This window comes from Saimiri boliviensis, chromosome 17, assembly GCF_048565385.1.
Source record: "Saimiri boliviensis isolate mSaiBol1 chromosome 17, mSaiBol1.pri, whole genome shotgun sequence".
NCBI lineage: Eukaryota > Metazoa > Chordata > Mammalia > Primates > Cebidae > Saimiri > Saimiri boliviensis.
The window spans coordinates 5,496,438-5,521,440 of record NC_133465.1 but is presented as its reverse complement, the minus strand read 5'-3'; the positions used below and the strand labels follow the sequence as shown (position 1 = coordinate 5,521,440).

The window sequence follows — 25,003 nt, the reverse complement described above, 5'->3', positions numbered from 1 at the left end:
GGTCTCGACCTCCTGGCCTCCCACCTTGGCCTCCCAAAGTGCTGGGATTACAGGTGTGAGCCACCGCACTTGGCTCTTACTTATATTTTAGTCTGTTAAAATAGGAATTCCTTGGTTAGAATAGCAGTGTATTTAAAGTAGTTTGGCTGTTAGGTATACTTGTGACTTAAAAGAAATTTACTTTTCTTTCAGGATATCTTATTTGGTTTATTGAAGAAGCTATTTCAGGAGAAGTCTCCTAATAGGAAGGAGCATTTAAAAGTGGTGGTAATGTCAGCAACTATGGAATTAGCCAAGCTCTCTGCATTCTTTGGAAATTGTCCGATATTTGATATACCTGGAAGGCTTTATCCAGTCAGAGAGAAATTCTGCAATTTGATTGGCCCACGAGACCGAGAAAATACTGCATATATTCAAGCGGTATTAATTGGCATTCATTTAATGTCTTTTTTTAAATATCTGTGATTCTTATTAATTGGGTAGTTTGGTAATTCATATGTTCCCTACTCTTTTAATGGCAGCCCTCACAGGTCCTAGAACTTAACTTTTTTTTTTTGAGACAGTCTCACTCTGTCACCAGGCACCAGGCTAGAGTGCAGTGGTGCGATTTCGGCTCACTGCGACCTCCGCCTCCTGGGTTCAAGCAGTTCTCCTGCCTCAGCCTCCCGAGTAGCTGGGACTACAGGTGCGCACCACCACACCCAGCTCATTTTTGTATTTTAGTGAAGATGGGGGTTTCATGATGTTGGCCAGGATGGTCTCGATCTCTTGACCTCGTGATCCACCCACCTTGGCCTCCCACAGTGCTGGGATTACAGGCATGAGCCACCATACTTGGCCAGGTCCTAGAACTTTTAAGAACAAAATTTAATTTTTCTGTGGGGCAAGGGATGTGGTGGTAAGGAAATGACTATATTTCCACTAGCATATTATGCCTGTGTTTCTTGCTTTAGATTGTGAAAGTGACCATGGATATCCATTTGAATGAAATGGCTGGAGACATCTTGGTTTTTCTGACTGGTAAGCATTCAGTATCGGGTTAAAAAATATTTACTATTTATAAGTAAGGAATGTGGCACCCAGATAGAGTGCCACCTCTGGTGGGAATTCTGTGCCCTTCTCAACTGTTGCCCTAGCTTTTGTTTATTATCTGAATAACTTTAGGTAAAAGATAAATAAAAATTATAAGCGAGCTGCTAAAGAGAAGTATATTTATTTATGTCAAAGGATATATGTATATGTGTCAAAGATATAATAGTATATATATTTTTATGTCAAAAACATAGTGTATATATATACACACATATGTCAAATATCAAAGACATCAAGCCCATTAGTAAATATATGTAAAACACACTGACCTTTTAGTAGAAAGAAGTTAAGTAGTGAAATATTATTTTTATGGTTTCTCTTATACAGAACTGTAACCTGACTAAACAGACCTGGGTTAACTACATTATTTCAAAGGACATCTCACCAGCTGCTTCTTTGGGTGGTGGCATTGTACTGTGTGATAGATAGCAATACATAAAGTGTGGAATCCATGTGTCATAGGCAAGCATGTGGCATTTTTGGAGATCAAAATAGTTAAATCCCAGACTAGTGGTACAACTTTTCAAGTAGCAGCACCCACCTAATAGGAATTAGTAGTTTCTTTGTTTACCTTTTTCTCTGCCTTGTACTAGTGTCAGAAGTGAGAGATTGTAACAGTCTTTGCCTTTTGGAGATTACTTACATATTTTACCCAAATGCAGCAGCTTGTTTTCTTGGACTAGCTTGTTTTCTATGTTAACAGTTCAGTGAGTCTTCTCAAATACTGTGCTAACAGGATGAAAAGCTTGAAGGTGATAATTGTTTTTATTCCTTTAGAGATTTAAGTTCCTTAGAAACTGATGTTTCTTTTACTTCGAATTTTATTGTTGAAATATGAGACAGCTTATGTGTTCATCTCCTTTACATTAAATGAGAGATTTACTGTAGATTTTAGGCAAAATTAATTTTAATCTTGACATTTTCTTCTTAAAATTAATTTTTCTGTTCAGTTGCTGAAGTTATTTTTTTCTTCCCATTTTAGGCCAGTTTGAAATTGAAAAAAGCTGTGAGTTACTTTTTCAGATGGCAGAGTCTGTTGATTATGATTATGACGTTCAAGATACCACCCTTGATGGCTTGTTAATATTGCCATGTTATGGATCTATGACAACAGGTAAGAGCCTTGGTTATCGCCCTTAGTATCGTTAAGAGTATTGATTCTCCCAGCAAAACAAAAGTATTGGTGATAATTCTTTGAAATGAGGATAGTAGTTTCTTGCTGGTATTACTGTAAGTCAAAGCTAATTTGCCACTGCCACAGAATTTTAGAAATTATATATATACAGGTGTGTCTAAGTCTAAACACAGTGGATCATTTTTCTTTTCTTTTTTTTTTTTTTTTTTTTTTTTTGAGACAGAGTCTTGCTCTTCTTGTCCAGGCTGGAGTGTAGTGGCACGATCTTGGCTCACTGCAAACTCTGCCTCCTGGGTTCAAGCGATTCTCCTGCCTCAGCCTCCCAAGTAGCTAAGACTGCAGAAGCTTGCCACCATGCCTGGCTAATTACTGTACTTTTTTTATTAGTAGAGACAGGGTTTTGCCATGTTGGCTAGGCTGGTCTCAAACTTTTGACCTCAGATGATCTGCCTACCTCTGCCTCCCAAAGTGCTGGGATTACAGATGTGAGCCACCACACCCGGCCGTGAATAATTTTCCTTTACAGTAGCCATGGCTTCGTCTGCTTTTCAAGAATGATCCTGTTCTTTTGTGAATTCCAAGAGCAAATGCAAACTCTTGAGTTGACACTTTGGTTCTGGTAAATACTGTTGAATGAGATTTAGAATTTGTTTTGTAAAACTGTTTTTTTGTGGAATTTAACTTGTAAAACTAAAGGAAAATTAACCTTAGTCTCCTCTTTGAACTTGGAATTTGCATTTGAATGTTTTTATATTTTATGTGTATGTGTATTAATAGCTTTTGTTGAGTGGGTGATTCCTATCCCTATGTTAACAAAAGTTTTAAAATATATGTATCAGTAAAGAACCATAGATGTGCTATTTTGGAAATCTCTTTTATAATATTAGCTCCTTACCTTCTAGCATAGATGTCTATTTTAGATTTTTACATCTTCAGGGAAATTCTTAGAATCATTGTTGGATATTTAAGGTTCTCAGTGTTTCTCGAGTTTTTGTTCATTGACCCTTTCATAATTTACTTTGTAACTGATAAATTTAAAACCCATTATGTTTACTTTGTTATTAACCATTAACTAAATATATACATACACATATATTTTTCTATACAGAGTAATTTCATTCTTTCTTACTGCCACATTGAAAATTATGTTCTGAATCTTTTGCATCTTATTTAAGTGAAGTTTGATTTTTCCACTAATAAAGGTTGCTAATAACTTATTTCTGAAATCTCACTGCTTTTTTTTATTTGTTTATATTTTGGTTTCGTGATACAAATGATAGTATCCTTCTCTAAATGCTGTCCACTGGGATAATACGCAGTTCTCTAGTTCTCCTGAATACTCTTTCTCTAAGGCTGTTGCCAGCTCCCTGTTCCTTGGTCTCCCCATCAGGTGTAAATGACTGATTCTTCAAGTTTCATCCTTAGCTTGCTGTTTTCTTAGAATTTTTTGTTTTGGAGAGGTTGGTTTCTAAGACTCACATGTCATTTCCACGCATAATTCATAAGAGCCTTTCTGGTTGAGTCTCACTCCTTGGTGCCAAATTTCTTGGGTTTTCTCACTGGGCTCTCTGGTCTGTGCATCATATCATCCCAGATCATTAATCCAAACAAATGGCAACTCCTAATGGCACGATCTCGGCTTACTGCAACCTCCGCCTCTCAGGTTCAGGCTGTTCTCCTGCCTCAGCCTCTTGGGGAGCTGGGATGACAGGCATGCACCACCACGCCTGGTTAGTTTTGTATTTTTAGTAGAGACGGGGTTTCTCCAAGTTGGTCAGGCTGGTCTTGAACTTCTGACCTCAGGTGATCCGCCTGCCTCAGCCTCCCTAAGTGCTGGGATTACAGGCATGAGCCACTGTGCCTAGCCCTAGTTTTATTTTTTTAAGAAAAAAAACGGGATTATGTTTTATATGATTTTATGTTTTCCTTTTTTACCTTTGCAAAAACTTAAAAAGTATAGAAAAGGGCAGAAAAACACTGCACTTAACACAGTTGGTCTTAGCATATTTGCTTCCACTTATTTAAGAAACATTACTTGATTGAGGAAAAATGATACTATTTTATTATAAATAATTCAAGCAGTGTACAGAATTACAAAGGTAAAAAGAAATCACCTCAAGTTTTTCCAACTGAAGTAACTATTTAATTTTAGGACAACATTCAAACATCTGTATGTGTGTATGGGTACATATATATTAACAGAAGGGTAAGTGGACAGATAGGTTGATAGAAATACTTTCTAAAAGTGAGATCATACTATTAGTTTCTTTTTAAGAAAGCATTTACTTTTAACTTGATTTTGCTTGAAGGAATTATTAAACTTCAAGTAAATCTTTCTTTACCACATGAGATAATATTTTATAAAAGATTGCTTTTAAGATTAAAAAGGTGGAAAATACTCAGTTGAAGTTACTGCTTTTACCCTGTATTTTATTAGAGGTTTTATCTGTTGTACGGGTGTGAATGCTCATACCTGTAATCCCAGCACTTTGGGAGGCTGAGGTGGGAGGATCTCTTTAGGCCAGGAGTTTGAGACCAACCAGCCAGGTCAACATGGCACAATCCTATCTCTACTAAAAAAAATATATGTATATGAAAATTAGCTGGGCAGTGTGGCGCATACCTATAGTCCCAGCTACTAGAGAGTCTGAGGCAGAAGAATTGCTTGAACTCAGGAGGTAGAGGTTGCCGTGAGCCTGGGTAACAGAGCAAGACTCCATCTCAAAAAAACAGAGATTTTGTATGTTGACTCCTTGATTTGAAAGATGAAATGTCCTGCTATGTCCTCTCCTTCTGATTTTGGTTACTTATTTTTCTGTCATTCAGATTGATTCAGTTTTCATCATCTATCCTTTTACCTTGGTTCTCCCATTCCTAAGTTAATTTTTTGTTCATTTTAGATTGGCTGGATTTTGTTAATTTTTTTTAAATACGAGGGCCAATGAGTCCTGTATTTTTTTTTTTTTTAGTTCTTTTATGTTTGGTAGTGTCTGACCTTTGTCTTTATACTTGAACTACATCTTGGTTGGGTTTTATGTTCTTGGGTCACACTTTGTTTTGCTTAGAACTTTGTAGACGTTGGTTCAGTTGTCTTCTGGCATTGAATGTTGCTGCAGAGAAGTCTGAGGCCAGCCTGATTATTATTATTTTTTGCCTTCCTTGTAAGTGATTTGCCTTTTCTGTCTGATTACCTGAAAACTATCTTTATCCTCAAAGTTCAATAGTTTCAATTAGGTTTTTTTGGTGTGTTGAATGTTTTATGTTAACATTTTTTGCAATTTGATGTGCTCTTTTTAAAAATCAATTTCAGGCTGGGTGCGGTGGCTCACACCTGTAATCCCAGCACTTTGGGAGGCCAAGACAGGTGGATCACGAGGTCAAGAGATCGAGACCTTCCTGGTCAACATGATGAAACCCCGTCTCTACTAAAAAAAAATACAAAAAATTAGCTGGGCATGGTGGCGCGTGCCTGTAATCCCAGCTACTCAGGAGGCTGAGGCAGGAGAATTGCCTGAACCCAGGAGGCGGAGGTTGTGGTGAGCCGAGACCGCGCCATCACACTCCAGCCTGGGTAACAAGAGCGAAACTCCATCTCAAAAAAAAAAAAAAAATCAATTTCATTGAGATATAATTTATATACAAGAAGTATGTGTTTTAAGCATATACTTGATTAAATTTTGACAATGCATATGCCTGTGTAACCATCACAACCACATACATGATGATGAACATTTTTGATATGCTCTTTTGATCTGCAGATTTAACTCTTTATTTCAGGGAAATTATCTTGTGTTATATCTTTGAATATAGCTTATATCCTATTTGTCAGTTTTCAGGGACACTAATCATTCTTGTGTTGAATTGTCTGTCTTCCATAGTTTTTAGTTTCCTTCTGGTCCCATTGTCTTTTTCAGCTACATTTACTTAGCGTCTCAAGCCTTTTTCTGTGTCAGAAGTTTGATTTTGAGCTGTGTTAGTGAAAATTCTTGAGGTATTTTTGACTTACCTAAAGGACATCTCAGGGTGGGGCAGGATTGGAGCTGACCAGTGTACTTTGTTCTCTTCTAGAGACTGTTTTTCCCCCTTTGACAGTTTTAAAGTTTATTGCTTTAAGTTCCTTTTACTCACATATCCACAAACAAGCATATTTCCGTGTTGGGTTCTTTTTTGGGGAGATTAGAGATAAGGAATTCTAGGAGGAAGGTTCAGTTGGCTTTAACATACATCACATGTATCTTTCTTAGGAGCATGACTTTATTAAGAGTATTGAGGGGTCTTTCTTCAGTATCTTTACTTCTTGGTAGACTTTGGAACATTTTTCTGCCTCTGTGCCAATTTTTTTCCTTCCTTATTAATAATATCCTAGTACTTTATTAGGTCCTGATATAGGTGGGTTAAGGAATATCATAATCTTTCATAGGTAGGAAAATCAGGAATGGAGGTTATCAGGGTTTTGTTTTGTTTTGTTTGACTTAAGTCTTGCTCTGTCACTCAGGCTGGAGTGCAGTGGCGTGATCTTGGCTCACTGCAACCTCCGCCTCCCCGATTCAAGTGATTCTCCTGCCTCAGCCTCCTGAGTAGCTGGGATTGCAGGCATGCACCACCATACCCAATTTTTGTATTTTTAGTAGAGATGAGGTTTCACCATGTTGGTCAGGCTGGTCTCGAACATCTGACCTCATGATCCGCCCTCCTTGCCCTCCCAAAGTCTAGGATTACAGGTGTGAGCCACCGTCCCTGGTCGAGAACTGCTGTGTCTTAATGAGGTATTTCCCCTTTCTTTCCTAGAGAGTGAGTACTTGCTGTAGGAATATAAGTATTTAACTTTTTCCCATCCCTTTATAAACGTTAAACTGGCATATGTGTGTTAACTGTGGAACATGGTGGTAAAATGTGTGGGCGAAATGTAAAATGTGAAACAACTATGACAGCAGTTCCAGGACTTTTAAATTGATTATTGTGAATCAAATGGTATGAATCTGAAATTTTGCTTGAATTGAGGACTAAACAACTTAGGGACTTTCTGAAATAGATTTGATTGAAGAATAGACTTGATTATGGATAACTGTGTTCAGAAAGGACATTTCTAATTTATGTAAAATTTTAGGATAAAGTGATTTTAAAGGTAGAAGGATCTTAATGTATCAGTTACATAATAGAAATTTATCAATTTATTTTACAACTAATTATTGAACAATTACTATAACCCTGGCATTGATCTAAGTATTGGAAATGTGCCTGTCCTTGTGGAGCTGGATTGTATAATAGCAGAGTATATAGGTAATAAGTAAATGTATAAACATATAATTTGAACTATAAGGTAATATACTACCAATTTTATCTATCTCGAGGAAATGAGCTAAATATAAGAAATACCTAAAAAATAATTTGAACTTATGTTTTTCACCAGATTCTTCAGCTCTGAAAGCAATAGCTTTTTCAGAATTATTTTTGGATTTATATAAAAACTTATCTACAGATACCTTTTATAAGTAACCTTTCTAGCATTTCTTCTTTAAAATTAATTTCAGAGTGATCTAAAAGAATAGCAACATTACTTTGTTTTAAATTTGCCTGTGTGTAAATTTTGAGCTAGTACTTGAGCTAACTTTTAATTCTTTTATTTTATTTTATTTTATTTTATGTTTGAGACAGAGTCTCACTCTCGTTGCTCAGGCTGGAGTGCGATGGCACGATCTTGGCTCACTGCAAACTCTGCCTCCTGGGTTCAAGTGAGTCTCCTGCCTTAGCCTCCCAAGTAGCTGGGATTACAGGCACCCGCCACTAGGCTCAGCTAATTTTTTTGTATTTTTTAGTGGAGACAGGGTTTCACTATGTTGGTCATGCTAGTTACAAACTCCTGGCCTCAGGCGATCCACCCGCCTTGGCCTCTCAAAGTGCTGGGATTATAGGCGTGAGCCATGGCGCCCAGCCGACTTTTAATTTTTTAAATATATACACTGAGATGGTTGGCCTAGTTCCATGATTTATTTGATTGATTGATTGATTGAGATGGAGTCTCTGTCACCCAGGCTGGAGTACAGTGACATGATCTTGGCTCACTGCAACCTCCACCTCCTGGGTTCGAAAGATTCTCCTGCCTCAGCCTCCCGAGTAGCTGGGATTACAAGCATGCATCCCCAGGCCCAGCTAATTTTTGTATTTTTAGTAGAGGTGGGGTTTCACCATGTTGTCCAGGCTGGTATTGAACTTCTGATCTCATGTGATCTGCCCGCCTCAGCCTTCCAAAGTGCTAGGATTACAGGCAGTGAGCCACTGTGCCCAGCCCAGTTTCATGATTTTAAAACTGCTCATCTGTGCCACTCATTTTCTCCCTTGCGATAGTTCAACTTTGGTCCGGTTTATATATTGAAAATACCTAGATCTTTGTAAGATTTTTTTTAAAAACATGTTTTGGCCGGGCGCGGTGTCTCAAGCCTGTAATCCCAGCACTTTGGGAGGCCGAGGCGGGTGGATCACGAGGTCAAGAAATCGAGACCATCCTGGTCAACATGGTGAAACCCCGTCTCTACCAAAAATACAAAAAAATAGCCGGGCATGGTGGTGCGTGCCTGTAATCCCAGCTACTCAGGAGGCTGAGGCAGGAAAATTGCCTGAACTCAGGAGGCGGAGGTTGCGGTGAGCCAAGATCATGCCATTGCACTCCAGCCTGGGTAACAAGAGCGAAACTCCATCTCAAAAAAAAAAAAAAAACATGTTTTTTAAAACTTAATTTTTAAAAGATTTTCTTGGCTGCTGGAAAGAAAATAACTTCAGGGTGCTCATGTAGAAAAAATGGATTTTCTAAATGAATATGAACATGTCTTACGGAAATCAAATGGCAGTCATGCATTTAAAAAATATTTAGCTAAAGTATATATATATATTGCTATACTCATATATATAAAATAGCAACAGGCTGGGTGTGGTGATTTATGCCTGTAATCCCAGCACTTTGGGAGGCTGAAGTGGGTGGATCACTTGAGGTCAGGAGTTCGAGACCAGCCTGGCCAACATGGTGAAACTCAGTCTCTACTAAAAATAAAAAAATTACCTGGGTGTGGTGGCACACACTTGTAGTCCCAGCTACTTGGGAGGCTGAGGCAGGAGGATCCCTTGAACCAGGGAGGTGGAGGTTGTGGTGGGCCAAGATTGTGCCACTACACTTCAGCTTAAGCAACAGTGAGACTCTGTTTCAGAAGAAACAAAAAAGCAATCATATAAAAAGTTTAAAAGGATGCTGTGAAAAATATGAATAGAAATGCTAAGAATTTCTTTTCATGGGCCGGGTGCGGTGGCTCACGCCTATAATCCCAGCACTTTGGGAGGCTGAGGTGGGTGGATTACGAGGTCAAGAGATCAAGACCATCCTGCTCAACGTGGTGAAACCCCGTCTCTATTAAAAATATAAAAATTAGCTGGGCATGGTGGCACATGCCTGTAGTCCCGGCTACTTGGGAGGCTGAGGCAGGAGAATTGCTTGAACCCAGGAGGCGGAGGTTGTGGTGAGCCAAGATTGCGCCATTGCACTCCAGCCTGGGTAACAGGAGCCAAACTTCGTCTCAAAAAAAAAAAAAAGGAATTTCTTTTCATATTCCAATAGATTGGCTTGTGTATTCCTTGAAATGATTCCTCCTAATTTTTGGGTATCACTGACATATCCTCCCTCAGCCACCCATTCAGATGCTTACATCCTAGTATTTGTCATCACCATGATTTCTGACATTGTAAACATCTGCCGTCTTGATGATTACTTCCTGTTTCTACCAACTTACTCACTGTTGCCAATTCAACAATTTTCAGAATGCATTGAAACTTGTCGTTTACCAGCCTTCACTTACTCCTTTCCCTCACATTGTAATAATTTCCTTGCAAACATTCTTAACTCTCTTGCCCTGTTTTCTGCTGAACCTAGTGGAAGAGCAAGTCTGGCTCAACCCATCTTTTTACTTACTTCACAGTCCTGCCTCTTAAGGCCTGGAAAGTTCCAGAAGCCTAGAAATACCCTCTCGTCAACTGTCATGGCTGATTCATTCTTTTTTCACCTTAGGCTAGCTGTCTCTTTTCCAGGTACATTAGTTGTTTCTCTGTGGTTCACACATTTTTTTCTCTTCACAAGAGACTAGCATAATCAAACCTCTTGCACCTTATTTCAAATTCATCAGAGAATCAAATTGGCTCAGCTTGGAGGAAATGCTTATCCCTGGTGCCATAAACTATGTTGGAGGAACAAGGTACCACACTATAAGCATAGCTGCTGGGGCCCACTTTTTAGGATTTGTGGGTGGTGGAAACGAGTGTGGTATTACTTCTTTTAAGAAGTAGTCTTGGATTAGACAGACCCCCCCCTTAATAAAAACCATTTTGCATCGAGACCATCCCGGTCAACACAGTGAAACCCCGTCTCTACTAAAAAAAATACAAAAAATTAGCTGGGCATGGTGGCACATGCCTGTAATCCCAGCTACTCAGGAGGCTGAGGCAGGAGAATTGCCTGAACCCAGGAGGCGGAGGTTGCGGTGAGCCGAGATCGCGCCATTGCACTCCAACCTGGGTAACAAGAGCGAAACTCTTATCTCAAAAAAAAAATTAAAAAATAAAAAATAAAAACCATTTTGCTAATCAGTCTTTAAGGAGAGAGAAGTTCTTAATCTGGAGTCCATGAATGAGCTTCAGAGAGTCTCTGAATACCTTAAAATTATTTGAAAATTTTTTGTGCATGTACATACATGCCTGTTTTTTTTTTTTTTTGTGACAGAGTCTTGATCCGTTGCCTAGGCTGGAGTGCAGTGGTGCAATCTCAGCTTACTGCAACCTTCACCTCCTGGGTTCAAGTAATTCTCCTGCCTCAGCCTCCTGAGAAGGGATTACAGATGCGTGTCACCAGGCCCGGCCAATTTTGTATTTGTAGTAGAGATGGGGGTTTCACTATGTTGGTCAGGCTGGTCTCAAACTCCTGACTTTTAATGGAGAGGGAGTCCATGGTTTTTACGTATCTTCAGAGGGCAGTAGAGGACATTACTGTAGGTTTTTTTGGTTTTTGGTTTTTTTTGAGATGGAGTTTTGCTCTTGTTGCCCAGGCTGGAGTGCAATGGTGCCATCTCAGCTCACTGCAACCTCCACCTCTGTGGTTTAAGTGATTCTCCTGCCTCAGCCTCCTGAGTAGCTGGGATTACAGGCACTTACCACCATGCCCAGATAATTTCTGTGTGTTTAGTAGACAGGGTTTCTCCATGTTGGTCAGGCTGGTCTCAAACTTCCAGCCTCAAGTGATCTGCCCACCTTGGCTTCCGAGAGTGCTGGGATTACAGGAATGAGCCTAGCCCAGCCCACCGTAGGTTTTTGTTGGTTTGTTTTGTTTTGTTTTAGCAGTAATAACCTGTGATTACATGGATTTAGAAATCTTAACAGTGAAATGTAAAAAAAAAATAGTTTTTGCTATCGTATTTTGAATTCAAGATTATTAAAGAGGTAAAGAAACATGACTTTTAATGAAAAATTTAGTTTTTCAAAACTTGAGTTTGACAAACGAATGTTGTAAATTGGTATTTTGTTTTTACATATACTTTAGATCAACAGAGGAGAATATTTTTGCCACCTCCACCTGGAATTAGAAAATGTGTCATATCCACCAATATTTCTGCAACATCTTTGACAATAGATGGAATCAGGTATAACTTTTGAAATTTCTCTTAAAGTCAAAGAAGCCTATCATTACTAAACGTTAGCTAAACGTTACTGAGTTTGCTTTTCTGTCCACTCTACCAATTCCATTCTCTCCTACTTTTTAATGTTCTTAACATGTAATCACCTATTTTGTAATTGATTGCTTTGAGCAGAAAATGGGATAGGAGGTATATATTATATTCTAATTCACACTTTTAGAGACAAGAGTCTCCTTATGTTGCTGAGACTAGAGTATAGTGGCTGTTCACAGGTGCGCAGTCATTGCACACTACAGCCTTGAATGGGGATCAAGCGATCCTCCTACCTCAGCCTCCTAGGTAGCTGGGACTACAGGCGTGTGTCACTGCACTTGGCTGTTCACACTTTTTAACTACTTGACAACATGAAGCTTCCTCTTTCCAAATTTAAGATTATGTAGATTGTATATAATGCTTCATGAGTTTCACTAAATAAGAAGCCAAACCTATTTTCTGTACTCCAATTACAAGCATACACCTTAGATGATCTGATTCTTACAGCCTCATTTGGTAGAGCAAGTTTATGTATCCATTGTTTATCTGGATACACTGTCTCTCACTTTTTATCTTTTTGTGAAAATTAACTGATTCAGGTCCCTTACCTCTTTTAGATGTAATAAATAGTGCTATCAAATTTTTTTGGTAAATTTAGTAAGGAAACACTAGGAAATTTTAAGTCTGGACTGATAATTAATGTGAAATTCTTTAAGACTGGCATATTTATCTTTTACTCAATATATTTTATATTTTAAAGTCTGATTGTCTGCCACAAGAAGACTGAACCTGAATCTCAAAGATCCTATGTGGGGCCGGGCGCGGTGGCTTAAGCCTGTAATCCCAGCACTTTGGGAGGCCGAGGCGGGTGGATCATGATGTCAAGAGATCGAGACCATCCGGGTCAACATGGTGAAACCCGGTCTCTACTAAAAATACAAAAAAGTTAGCTGGGCATGGTGGCGCGTGCCTGTAATGCCAGCTACTCAGGAGGCTGAGACAGGAGAATTGCCTGAACCCAGGAGGCGGAGGTTGCGGTGAGCCGAGATCGCACCATTGCACTCCAACCTGGGTAACAAGAGCGAAACTCCGTCTCAAAAAAAAAAAAAAAAAAAAAAAGATCCTATGTGTTTCTCCTGGGTAAAATGATCACCCTGGTCTGAGAGGAAGTCTAATTTCCTTTGCTTTTCTCTCTTACTTTAAAAATAATGGTTTTACTAAGGGATTAAGAGAGTGCTCTCCTGGGTAAATTAACCTCTGTACTTTTCTTTTCCTGCACAGGCAAAAGCCATTAAATAGCATGTTTCAGAATGTAGTCTTGCTACTGCTATCCTACTTTGGTTCCTTACTTGACTTGTTCACCATTTAATTGGCTTAAAATGGCATGTTAAGGGCTAGTTGAAATTAGATTCTGAATCTGTTAAAATAGTCTGAAGCTGACTTTCAAGTTTGTATTTTTTTTAATTGAGACAAAATTCACATAAAATTAATTGTTTAAAAATGAACAATTAAGTAGTACTTAGTACATTTACAGTATTATACAACCACTGCTTCTATTTAGTTCTAAAATATTTCATCATCTGAAAATAAAACTCCATACCTATTAGGCAGGTACTCCACATTCCCCTTTCCACCTCAGCCCCTGGCAACTACTGGTCTTACTTTTTATTTGTATGTATTTTCTTTTATTCTTTTTAATTCTTTAGATGTGTCAGCAGGAAGCAGTATGTATTTTCTGTTCTGGATATTTTATATAAATGGAATCATAGAATATGTGGCCTCTTGTGTTTGCTTTCTTTCACTTAGCATAATATTTTTGAGGTTCATCCACATTGTAGCATGTATCAGTACTTCATTCTTTTTTGTGGCTAAATAATACTGCATTTGTGTGTGTGTGTGTGTGTGTGTGTGTATTCCATTGTGTGTGTCTATGTATGTGTGTGTATATATACGATACACGTATATGCAAAGCAGTTTGTTCATCCCTTCATCCATTAATGGTTAATGGGCATTTAGGTGTTTTTACCTTATGGCTATTTTTTATAGTGCTGATATGAACATCCATCTATAAGTATTTGTTTGAGTACTCAGTTCTTTTCGGTGTATACTTAGAAATGGAATTGCTGGGTCATATGGTAATTGTGTGTTTAACTTTTTGAGGACCCCCTGCCAAAAATTTTCCACTTTGGCTGAACCATTTTACATTCCCAGGAGCAGCATGTGAGGGTTCTGATTTCTTGACTTTGAAGTTTTTCACTTAACATAATAGGCATTGTGTACTTACTGGTTTGCTAGGAAAGGAGAAACCAAAGTGGTTAAAAATTAACAAGTGTTTTTTTATTTTCCAGAAACTGAAATTGCTTTGATTCTTTTCAGATATGTGGTAGATGGTGGCTTTGTGAAACAGTTAAATCACAACCCCAGATTAGGGTTGGACATCCTGGAGGTGGTTCCAATTTCAAAGTAAGTCTCTGTGTCAAATCTTTTTATTCAAAGAACACCTGATTAGGTAATTTCCAGCTGGTTGGGGGAGAGAAAGTAAATTATCTGAGAAACCCACAGAACATCCTGGGGACTTTTTGGGTTTTTTTCCTTCTGTAGGAGTGAGGCATTACAGCGAAGTGGCCGAGCTGGCAGGACTTCTTCAGGAAAGTGCTTTCGGATCTATAGTAAAGATTTTTGGAACCAGTGTATGCCTGACCATGTGATCCCTGAAATTAAGAGAACTAGTTTGACATCTGTAGTTCTGACCTTAAAGTGCCTTGCCATACACGATGTCATAAGGTATGTAGACAACTAGAAAAAAAGAAAAATTTGTTAATGTGGAGCCAAGTTATTGACTCAAAAATTATTTTGAAGTATTTGACTCATATATCCCTGAGAGTTGAGGCTAACCTCTTTTAGAGGTTGGTTTTAATACTGGATGCTTTTTAACTAAACTAACACAAAAGACTTCCTTGCATTGCTTTAGTCGGATCTCTTGTTTGTGTTTAACCTTGGCTTAGTGGCAGGGTTGGGGGGTTGTGCTGATGTTTATTTGGATCACTTAATGACCACTGTTTATTTCTAATGAAAGGTATGTAATGAGCTAGGCATAATGGCTCATGCCTGTAATCTCAGCATTTTGAGTGGCCAAGGTGGTAGGATTGCTTGAGCCCGGAAGTTTGAGACCAGCCTGGGCAACATAGTGAGACCTCATTTCTACAAAAATAAAAAAAAAGTATGATATGGTGCATGTTTGAGTCCCAGATGTTTGGAGGCTGTGATGGGAAGCTCACTGGAGCCTAGGAGGTAGAGGGTACAGTGAGCTGTGATTGTACCACCACACTCCTGTCTCAAAAGAAAGGAGCTGGGTGTGGTGGCTCATGCCTGTAATCCCAACACGTTGGGAGGCCAAGGTGGGCAGATCCCTTGAGGCCAGGAGTTTGAGATCAGCCTGGCCAACATGGTGAAACCCTGTCACTACTAAAAATATAAAAATTAGCTGGGCATGGTGGCACAAAATTGTAGTCCCAACTACTCAGGAGGCTGAGGCACAAGAATCACTTGAACCCGGGAGGCAGAGGCTGCAATGTGCTGAGATCACACCACTGCACTCCAGCCTGGGCAACAGAGCGAGACTCTGTCTCAAAAAAAAAAACAAAGGGTATACAGTCAGAAAGTGGAGGGTTTGGTTTTTTGGTTTTGTTTTTTCTATTTTTTATTTTTTGCTTTTTTTGTATGACCAGCATTATACTATATACCATGAAAGACAGTATATCTCTGTAGTTTTTTGCTTTCACTAAGCTTAAGTTATATTAGGGAAACAAGGTTGAGACACATGAAGTAAAGGATAGAAGAACAGTTCTATCCTTTAGAATAGTTAAATTAGTCGAATGTTAAACTATATAATTGATTGGTATAGGATAGAATATTGTTGTAGATGGAAATTTCGTATCATATATGGTAGAGGAGGTAATGGGAAAAAGTGTATCTTGTTCTTTATTTTGGTCTTAATTGCTTGAGAAGGTAAAAGTTTTAAGGAATTTTGGGGGATGGTAACTGTGCAGTCTTAAATTCATAGTAAGTGATTATTAGGTGCATCCAAGTATGTATTGTAGGCCAGGTGCTGTGACTCATGCCTGTAATCCCAGCACTTTGGGAGGCCAAAGTGGGTGGATCACCTGAGGTCAGGAGTTCGAGACCACCCTGGCCAACATGGTGAAGCCCCATCTCTACTAAAAATACAAAATTACCTGGGCATGTTTGGTGCTCATCTGTAGTTCCAGCTACTCAGGGGGCTGAGGGAGGAGAATTGCTTGAACCTGGGAGGTAGAGGTTGCGGTGAGCTGAGATTGTTCCATTGCACTCCAGCCTCAGTGACAAGAGCAAAACTGTCTCAAAATAAATCAAACGCAATTGCTCACTGTATACTCTCGGAAAGCCGATTTGCCAATTTCAAAATATTTTGGATAGTTATCATTAGACTAGAGATTTTCTGAATGAGAATATGTAGATACTAGAAAGAGAAAAGCATGTAATACGTGAAATTCTGACTATCAATAAACTATACCAATGAGAAAGAAGGAAAGAGCCATTTCAAGAAATCCAGCTGGGTGTGGTGGCTCATGCCTGTAATCCCATCACTTTGGGAGATGGAGGCAGGCGGGTCACAAGGTCAGGAGTTTGAGATTAACCTGGCCAATATGGTGAAACCTCGTCTCTACTAAAAATATAAAAATTAGCCTGGTGTGGTGGTGTGCGCCTGTTATCCCAGCTACTCAGGAGGCCGAGGCAGAAGAATTGCTTGAACCCAGGAGGTGGAGATTGCAGTGAACCAAGATCACACCACTGCACTCCACCCTGGGTGACAGAGTGAGACTCCGTCTCAAAATAACCAACTAACTGATTGACTGACTAACTAACAGAAACCTAAGTAGCCAAACCAAAAACTTTCAGATGAACCCAGCTTTTAAAATAATGTCTTGATTTTTTTCATTTGGGAAAAAGGGCCGTTTTTGGAAATAGCTGCTCAGTAAGCTTGATATTGAATTATAGTATATAAAGGATAGCAGAGCAACCTCTAACTAAGAATGAGTACATATTAGAAGAATAGGAACAATAATTACTTAATATCATCTGTATTGAGTTATTTTTCCATCTTAAGTCTTAAAATCGCAAAATTTTGTTTCAAAATGCTAGAAACAAACAAAAAAAGACTTCCTTTTAAAAAAGTTGTATATAGAATAAGGAGTGGTAGACCCAGTGTTTGGGATAGATGGAATAATATTCGTAGATGACAGAAAGAAAATGGAGCTTCTCAATTATTATTTTGCTTTCCCTTTCTCTTCCATCAGGAAGAATGATTTTTAAAACTGAAAATGCAAGAAGTATGAATAAAAAGGAATTGATGACTGAGATGGGTTAGGAAATAATGAGAGAAAACCTAACCACCATAAATGATTTTGTCTTGAGTGTTTAGACATTATTTCCATGGTACTAAAACAACTTGCAGATTTAGTATCAGAGTCTTTGTAGGTCATCTATTAGAAATTATGCAGAATAGGTTATTAGAAAATTGTGAGAAAAAAAGAAAAATTGTGAGAAAGGCAAATGTCTTGATGTTTTTTATTTAGTAAAAAGGGCGGGGCCTAGTAACAACTGCCTGATAAGCTTGACATTGATTGCTAGCAAACTCCAGTACAGTTTATTGAAAAATGGTTTCAGAAAATTTAATGATGATTAATGAGTATGAATTTTTAAAGCTCACAATGAATATGCCATTTTTTGTTGTTGTGTTTGGGGTTTTTGTTTTTTTTTTTTGAGACAGGATCTCACTCTGTCACCCAGGCTGGAATGAAGTGGCACAATCTCAACTCACTGCAACCTCCGCCTCCCGGGTTCAAGCGATTCTCGTGTCTCAGCCTTCTGAGTAGCTAGGATTACATGCATGTGCCACCATGCCTGGCCGAATATGTCATTGTAAGCCATTTCCTTTTTAGTTTGAGGACAGGATCATCCACATAATGGGTGCTCCACAAGAATTTATTGAAAGTTAACCTAATGTCTTTTATTTTCAGCACAGTATTTAACAATACTGCATTTCATGTCTTTGTGAATAAAAAAGTAGTCTGTAGATGACAGTACTGCTGAGTACAGTTGCCAAATAGCCCAGTCAAAAAAACTATTAATTAATTGTTTAGTGTAGCCTAGATGAAGGTTTTACTGGTATTGTGCTGAACTTAGTTCTTTCCTAATAAACATTTTTAATAATGATATTAAATAAAAATATTGACATCACAATTAGATTTTTCTGGAAGGTATCTTAATATCTAATAGGTAGATAATTAAAACCAAGCTTTAAGATGATTTTAGTAGGTTAGAACCGTGGGCAAAAATCAACAGGGTATAAATTTGAAAGGATGTATCTTATATGCTGTGTTTGGGATGTACAATAAGCAAATACATGCGGTAAAGATCTGAAATTATCAGATCATTGCAAACAATATGAACTTATAGCTATGGCATAGACTTTGGTTATATTAATTATATAGACTTTGGTTATATTAATAAACTAGATGATGGGGAATTGTAACATTCCTGGTAAGTGTTGGTTACTCAACATTTGGAAATCAGATGTAATCAAGTTTTATGAGGAGTTTGACAAACCAGTGTTTTTAGAGAATGGTATGATAGATTTCTTAGAAACCAAGTAACTTGTAAGGAGTGCTTGGCAGAAATGGTAATTGGATTAATCAAGGGGGGGAAATTAATTGCAGTATTTTAGAATAAATAGTTTTTACTATTATATAGAAGAAGCAGCTACTAGTTTGGTATTTCTCTAGCACAAGGATGGCAAACTATGGTCTAATCTCACTGACTGTTTTTGTAAATAAAATGTTAGAATGCAGTCATAACTATTTGTTTATGTTATGACTACTTTCATTGTAATAGCATAGTTGAGTGATTGTGACAGAGACCATACGGCCTGCAAGCCTAAACTATTTACTGTCTGACCCTTTATAGAAAATGTTTACCAATTCTTGCTCTAGAAGCTACCAAGACCTATTGGTTCAAGTTGTAGGAATACTGGCAGTAGAACAGTGTGAGACTTTTGTTTATTATTTTTTCTTTTTATAAGAGATGGAGTCTTGCCATGTTGTCCAGGCTGTTCTCAAACTCCTGAGCTCAAGCAATCCTCCTGCCTTGGCCTCCCAAAGTGCTGAAATTATGGGCATGAGCCACAATCCTTGGCCTGAGTAATCAGTCCTGGAATGGACATTTTGTATAAGGGATTGGAACTTTTGTCTTTCATTGGATTTTTTTCAAGGCGAGAAGTTATAGTAGATGATTTTCATATCAAGGTTTAAGGTGGAAAAAGTAACCCAGATCAAGTAATTATTTTTCCTGTTTTTAAAATATATTTATTCATGTTTGATTATGTTATCCTTTTGAATATTATTGTTAATTTTATTATATTCATTAATAGTGCATTATGGTCATGTAAGAGAATGTCCTTATTTTCAGGAGATGCATGCTGAGATATTTTAAGCATGCAGTGGAATTGTATTTGCAACTCGTTCTTAGATCAGCAGAAAATAAGTATGTATATGACATAAATATGGCAAAATTAATTGAATACACTTCCCCATTTATATAAAAGCATTTTGATCGGCCAGGTGTGGTGGTCACGCTTGTAATCCTAGCACTGTGGAAAGCTGAGGTGGGTAGATACCTGAGGTCAGGAGTTTGAGACCAGCCTGACCAACATGGTGAAACCCCGTCTCTACTAAAAATACAGAAATTATCCATGCGTAGTGGCAGGTGCCTGTAGTCCCAGCTACTCAGGAGGCTGAGTCAGGAGAATTGCTTTAACCTGGGAGGCGGAGGTTGCAGTGAGCTGAGATGGCGCCACTGCACCCCAGCCTGGGTGACAGAGCGAGACTCCATCTCAAAAAATAAAATAAAATAAAATAAAGGAGGTACTATTGAACAACTTATTATTTTCAGCCACTTTCAATTAATAGTTCTGTACTATTTCTATAAAAATTTAGAAAAAAAATTAGAGACTACAGAGAAGAGTAGACTTGACATTGGCTGTGAAGGATGGGTGAGGTAGGATTAGGATAAGTAGAGAGACTGATGAGAGTATATCAGCTAAGGGGAGTTAAAAAGAATCACTTCTTGAAATAGAGGAGTGTGATTTAGAAACAAATTATTTCCTCTTTTGCTGAATGCTAATCATGATCATAGAATTTTTTTTTTTTTTTTTAGAAAAAGATGACTTGAAAAATAGAAATAAAACCTTCTAAAGAAATTTTATCATATCTGTATAAAATCCTACTGTGTTCAAAGAATGGCCTTTCACTTTATATCTTATTTAAATATACAGGTTTCCCTATTTGGATCCACCTAATGAGAGACTTATTTTGGAAGCTCTTAAACAACTTTACCAGTGTGATGCTATTGACAGGTAAAAAGAAAAATCCACAACCAAAACAGATACTGATCTCTTTTTAAACAGGTATTTTAAAAAAATACCTTTTTTTAATCAGTAGAAAATAATTTGTTTAAATTAAATGGATTGTTTTACTTCAAATTAGAAATTGTCCTTAGTCTTTCATCACAATTCTGATGAAAAACTACATGATAAAACCCCTTTTGTTTACTAAATATTGGCATCATCTAGCAAGTAATTTCTGAGTACATTTCAATGCCAAGCATTATGCTGGATACATAAAAATGATAACAGAGCCAGAGTCCTTGTTTTTATGCTAGTGTAATGGGGTAAGATTTGATATTAATAATTATTATGCTCTCAGCATAATGTGTGGTGGCTCATGCCTGTAATTCAAGCACTTTGGGAGGCCAAGGTGGGTGGATTGCTTGAGCCCAGTTGTTTGAGACCAGCCTGGGAAACCCATCTACTCTCTACTCTTTACTTCTAGTAGAGAGTAAAACCCATGTCTACTGAAAATACAAAAATTAGCTGGTTGTGGCAGCACAGGCCAGTAGTCCCAACTACTTGGGAAGCTGAAGTGGGAGGATTTCTTGAGCTTGGGAGGTGGGGGTTGCAGTCAGCTTAGGAGATTTTGCCATTACACTCTAGCCTGGGGGACAGAGCAAGACTCTGTCTCCAAAAAAAATTAAAATTAAAAAAATAACATTATTACTCTCTCATGTCTTCAGAGACATCCTCTTTTTTTTTTGAGACGGAGTTTTGCTCTTGTTGCCCAGGCTGGAGTGCAATGGTGTGGTCTCAGCTCACTGCAATCTCTGCCTCCTAGGTTCAAGCGACTCAACTACCGCAGCCTCTCAGGTAGCTGGGATTACAGGCATACAACACCATGCCCAGCTCATTTTTTTCTATTTTGGTAGAGACAGGATTTCACCATGTTGGTCAGACTGGTCTCGAACTTCTGACCTCAGGTGATTCACCTGCCTCGGCCTCCCAAAGTGCTGGGATTACAGGGGTGAGCCACCACACCAGGCCCCTCTATGCTTTTGTAACATGTCTGTATCTTTTATTATATTTCTTTATTCTGCCTCATTGTTTAGTTTTTGCATGTATTATGGCTTTTGACAATAGGGATTTAATCTTCATGTTTCTCTTAGCAATAACTACAGTATTTAATTTTTTTTTTTTTTTTTTCTGAGATGGAGTTTGGCTTTGTTGTTCAGGCTGGAGTGCAGTGGCATGATCTCAGCTCACTGCAACTCTGCCTCCCAGGTTTAAGTGATTTCTCCTTCCTCAGCCTCTTGAGTAGCAGGGACTACAGGCTCATGCCACCAAACTCAGCTAATTTTTGTGGTTTTAGTAGAAACGGGGTTTTCCCTTTTGGACAGGCTGGTCTTGAACTCCTTGACTTCAGGCGATCTGCCTGCCTCAGCTTCCCAAAGCCTGGGATTACAGGTATGAGCCACCGTGCCTGTCCTAGTTTTCTTATATTGTATTGAATTTCTGGAGGTGGTTTGAGGTAATATAAATTATATCTGATTTATTCTGAATGATGAATTTTACATTTGCGCTCTCCCATTGTAGAAAGACTTAAAAACTTTCTCTTTGTATTAAGGAGTGGCCATGTGACCAGATTGGGTTTGTCTATGGTGGAGTTTCCTTTGCCTCCACATCTGACATGTGCGGTAATAAAAGCTGCTTCCCTGGATTGTGAAGATCTACTACTTCCAATAGCAGCAATGTTGTCGGTGGAAAACGTCTTCATTAGACCTGGTAAGATGTTTATTTTGAGTTGTGTTTTTTAAAACTAATAGACTTTATTTTTTCGAACATTTGTAAGTTTACAGAAAAATTTAGTAGGAAGTCCAGAGGGTTCACATTAATCCCCTCAACCTCCCGCAGCAATTTCTCTTATTAACATCTTTCATTTGTATGACACGTAAGTTACAGTTGATGAGCCAATATTGACACATTATTATTAACTAAAGTGATCACTCTTTGTGTTGTGTATTCTGTGGTTTTTGACAAATGCCTAATGACACATAGGTACCATTACAGTATCATACAGAATAATTTCACTGCTTTAAACATTATTTGTGCTTTGCTCATTCATCTCTCTTACTCTCCTTCTTATGTACCCCTGGCAACCCCTATATCCCTTCCTACAAAGCCATTGGTCTCTTTACTTTCTTCATAGTTTTTCCTTTTCCAGAATGCCATATAGTTGAAAGCATACAGTATGTAACCTTTTCAGGTAGGCTTCTTTCACTTAGCGATATACATTTAAGTTTCCCTTATTTCTTTTCGTGGCATGATAGCTGATTTCTTTTTATTGCTGAATAGTATTCCATTGTATGGAATGCGTTTATTCACTCATTATTAAAGGACATGTTGGTTGCTTTTTCATGTTTTGGCAATTACAAATAAACCTGCTGTAAATATCCATGTACAGGTTTTTCTGTAGACATAGTTCTCAAATCATTGCTGGATCATGTAAGAATATGTTTAGTTTTGTAAGAAACTACCAAACTGTCTTCCAAAGTGGCTGTGCCATTTCGCATTCCCACTGGCAATGAATCTGAGAGTTCCTTTTGCTTCGAATCCTGGTGGCAGTAATGTTTTGGATTTTGGCCATTCTAACTGATGTATAGTGATACCTCTTAATTGTAATTTATAGTTCTCTGATGCCAGAAGATGTTAAGCATCTTTTAATTTGCTTATTTACCATCTGTTTATCCTTTTTTGATGAAATATCTGTTCAGGTCTTTTTAAATTGGGTTATTGTTAAGAGGTCTTTGCGTATTTTAAATAGTTTATTAACAGATACATCTTTTGTAAATATTTTCTCCCAGTCTGTGAGTTATCTTCTAATTGTTTTGACATTGTCTTTTGTAGAGCAGAAGTTTTTATTTTCAATGAAGTCTACCTTATCAATTATTTCTTTCATAGATTGTGTCTTTTTTGTTGTATCTAAAAAAGTCATTGTCGTACCCAAAGTCATCTAGATTTTTCTCTTCTGTCTTTTAGTATTTGGATATACAGTTGTGGTGCTATTTGTTTAAAATACTAGCCTTTTTCTGTTGAAATGCCTTTGCTCCTTTGTTAAATATCAATTGACTATACTTATATGGGTCTGTTTCTTGGCTCTGTATCTTGTTCCATTTATCTGTATGTCTAGTCTTCCACCAATACTACACTGTCCTGGTTATTGGAGCTTTATAGTAACTCTTGAAGTTTTGTTTTTCCTCTTCAAAATTGTTTAGCTGTTCTGGGTCTTTTTCATATAAACTTTAGTACCAGTCTGTTGAAATCCACAAAATAACTTGCTGGGATTTTAATTAGGATTGTGTTTTAATTAAGATAGATCAAAATGCAAAGAAATGACATCTTGACAGTATTGTCTTCCTATCCATGTTCATGGAATATCTCTTCATTTATTTAGATTGACAATAATTCACTGAGCATTTACTGAGGGTTTACCGTGCCTTAGCCCTAGGATAGAAAACTAAGGATAAACAAGTTTTGTTGTTGTTGTTACGGAGTTTCACTCTTGTTGCCCAGGCTGGAGTGTAATGGCGCAGTCTTGGCTCACTGCAACCTCCGCCTCCGAAGTTCAAGCAATTCTCCTGCCTCAGTCTCCCAAGCAGCTGGGATTACAGGCATGTGCCACCACCACTGGCTAATTATTGTATTCTTAATAGAGACGGAGTTTCACCATGTTGATCAGACTGGTCTTAAACTCCTGTCCTCAGGTGATTTGTTGGCCTCAGCCTCCCAAAGTGATGGGATTACAGGTGTGAACCACCATACCTAGCCCAAAACTTTCTGTAAATAGAATTATACACCATCCTTTCTTGTGTCTGGCTTCTTTTGGTCAACATAATGTATGTTAGATTTATTAATATTGTTGTATGTATCAATACTTTATTCTTTTTATTGTTGACTAGTATTCCACTTTATGGACATGCAGTTGTACATTATCCTGTTGATGGACAATTTGAATTGTTTCTTGTTTAGTTCTATTTTTTTTTTTTTTTTTTTTTTTTTTTGAGACGGAGTTTCGCTCTTGTTACCCAGGCTGGAGTGCAATGGCGCGATCTCGGCTCACCACAACCTCCGCCTCCTGGGTTCAGGCAATTCTCCTGCCTCAGCCTCCGGAGTAGCTGGGATTACAGGCACGCGCCACCATGCCCAGCTAATTTTTTGCACCTTTAGTAGAGACGGGGTTTCACCATGTTGACCAGGATGGTCTCGATCTCTTGACCTCGTGATCCACCCGCCTCGGCCTCCCAAAGTGCTGGGATTACAGGCTTGAGCCACCGCGCCCGGCTAGTTCTATTTTTGAGTGAAGTTGTTTTGAACATTATTGCACAAAACTTTTGTGGGTGTATATTTTCATTTCTCTTTTTTTTTTTTTTTTTTTTTTTTTGAGACGGAGTTTCGCTCTTGTTACCCAGGCTGGAGTGCAATGGCGCGATCTCGGCTCACCGCAACCTCCGCCTCCTGGGTTCAGGCAATTCTCCTGCCTCAGCCTCCTGAGTAGCTGGGATTACAGGCACGCGCCACCACGCCCAGCTAATTTTTTGTATTTTTAGTAGAGACGGGGTTTCACCATGTTGACCAGGATGGTCTTGATCTCTC

The 25,003-nt window shown here is 38.3% G+C and overlaps 1 protein-coding gene across 2 annotated transcripts in view; it reads left to right on the top strand.

The window, feature by feature from the left end:
* DHX40 (DEAH-box helicase 40) overlaps positions 1–25,003 on the top strand; it is a 50,320-nt gene that overhangs the window by 6,074 nt on the left and 19,243 nt on the right. The window contains exons 5-12 of one of the 2 annotated variants that reach the window (XM_003929088.4): positions 193–420; positions 954–1,020; positions 2,075–2,206; positions 11,799–11,898; positions 14,302–14,388; positions 14,527–14,709; positions 20,297–20,377; positions 21,978–22,135. In XM_003929088.4, the coding sequence (XP_003929137.1) occupies positions 193–420; positions 954–1,020; positions 2,075–2,206; positions 11,799–11,898; positions 14,302–14,388; positions 14,527–14,709; positions 20,297–20,377; positions 21,978–22,135 (1,036 nt within the window). The remainder of the gene's footprint in view (positions 1–192; positions 421–953; positions 1,021–2,074; positions 2,207–11,798; positions 11,899–14,301; positions 14,389–14,526; positions 14,710–20,296; positions 20,378–21,977; positions 22,136–25,003) is intronic. The other variant, XM_074388073.1, reaches the window with a different exon arrangement.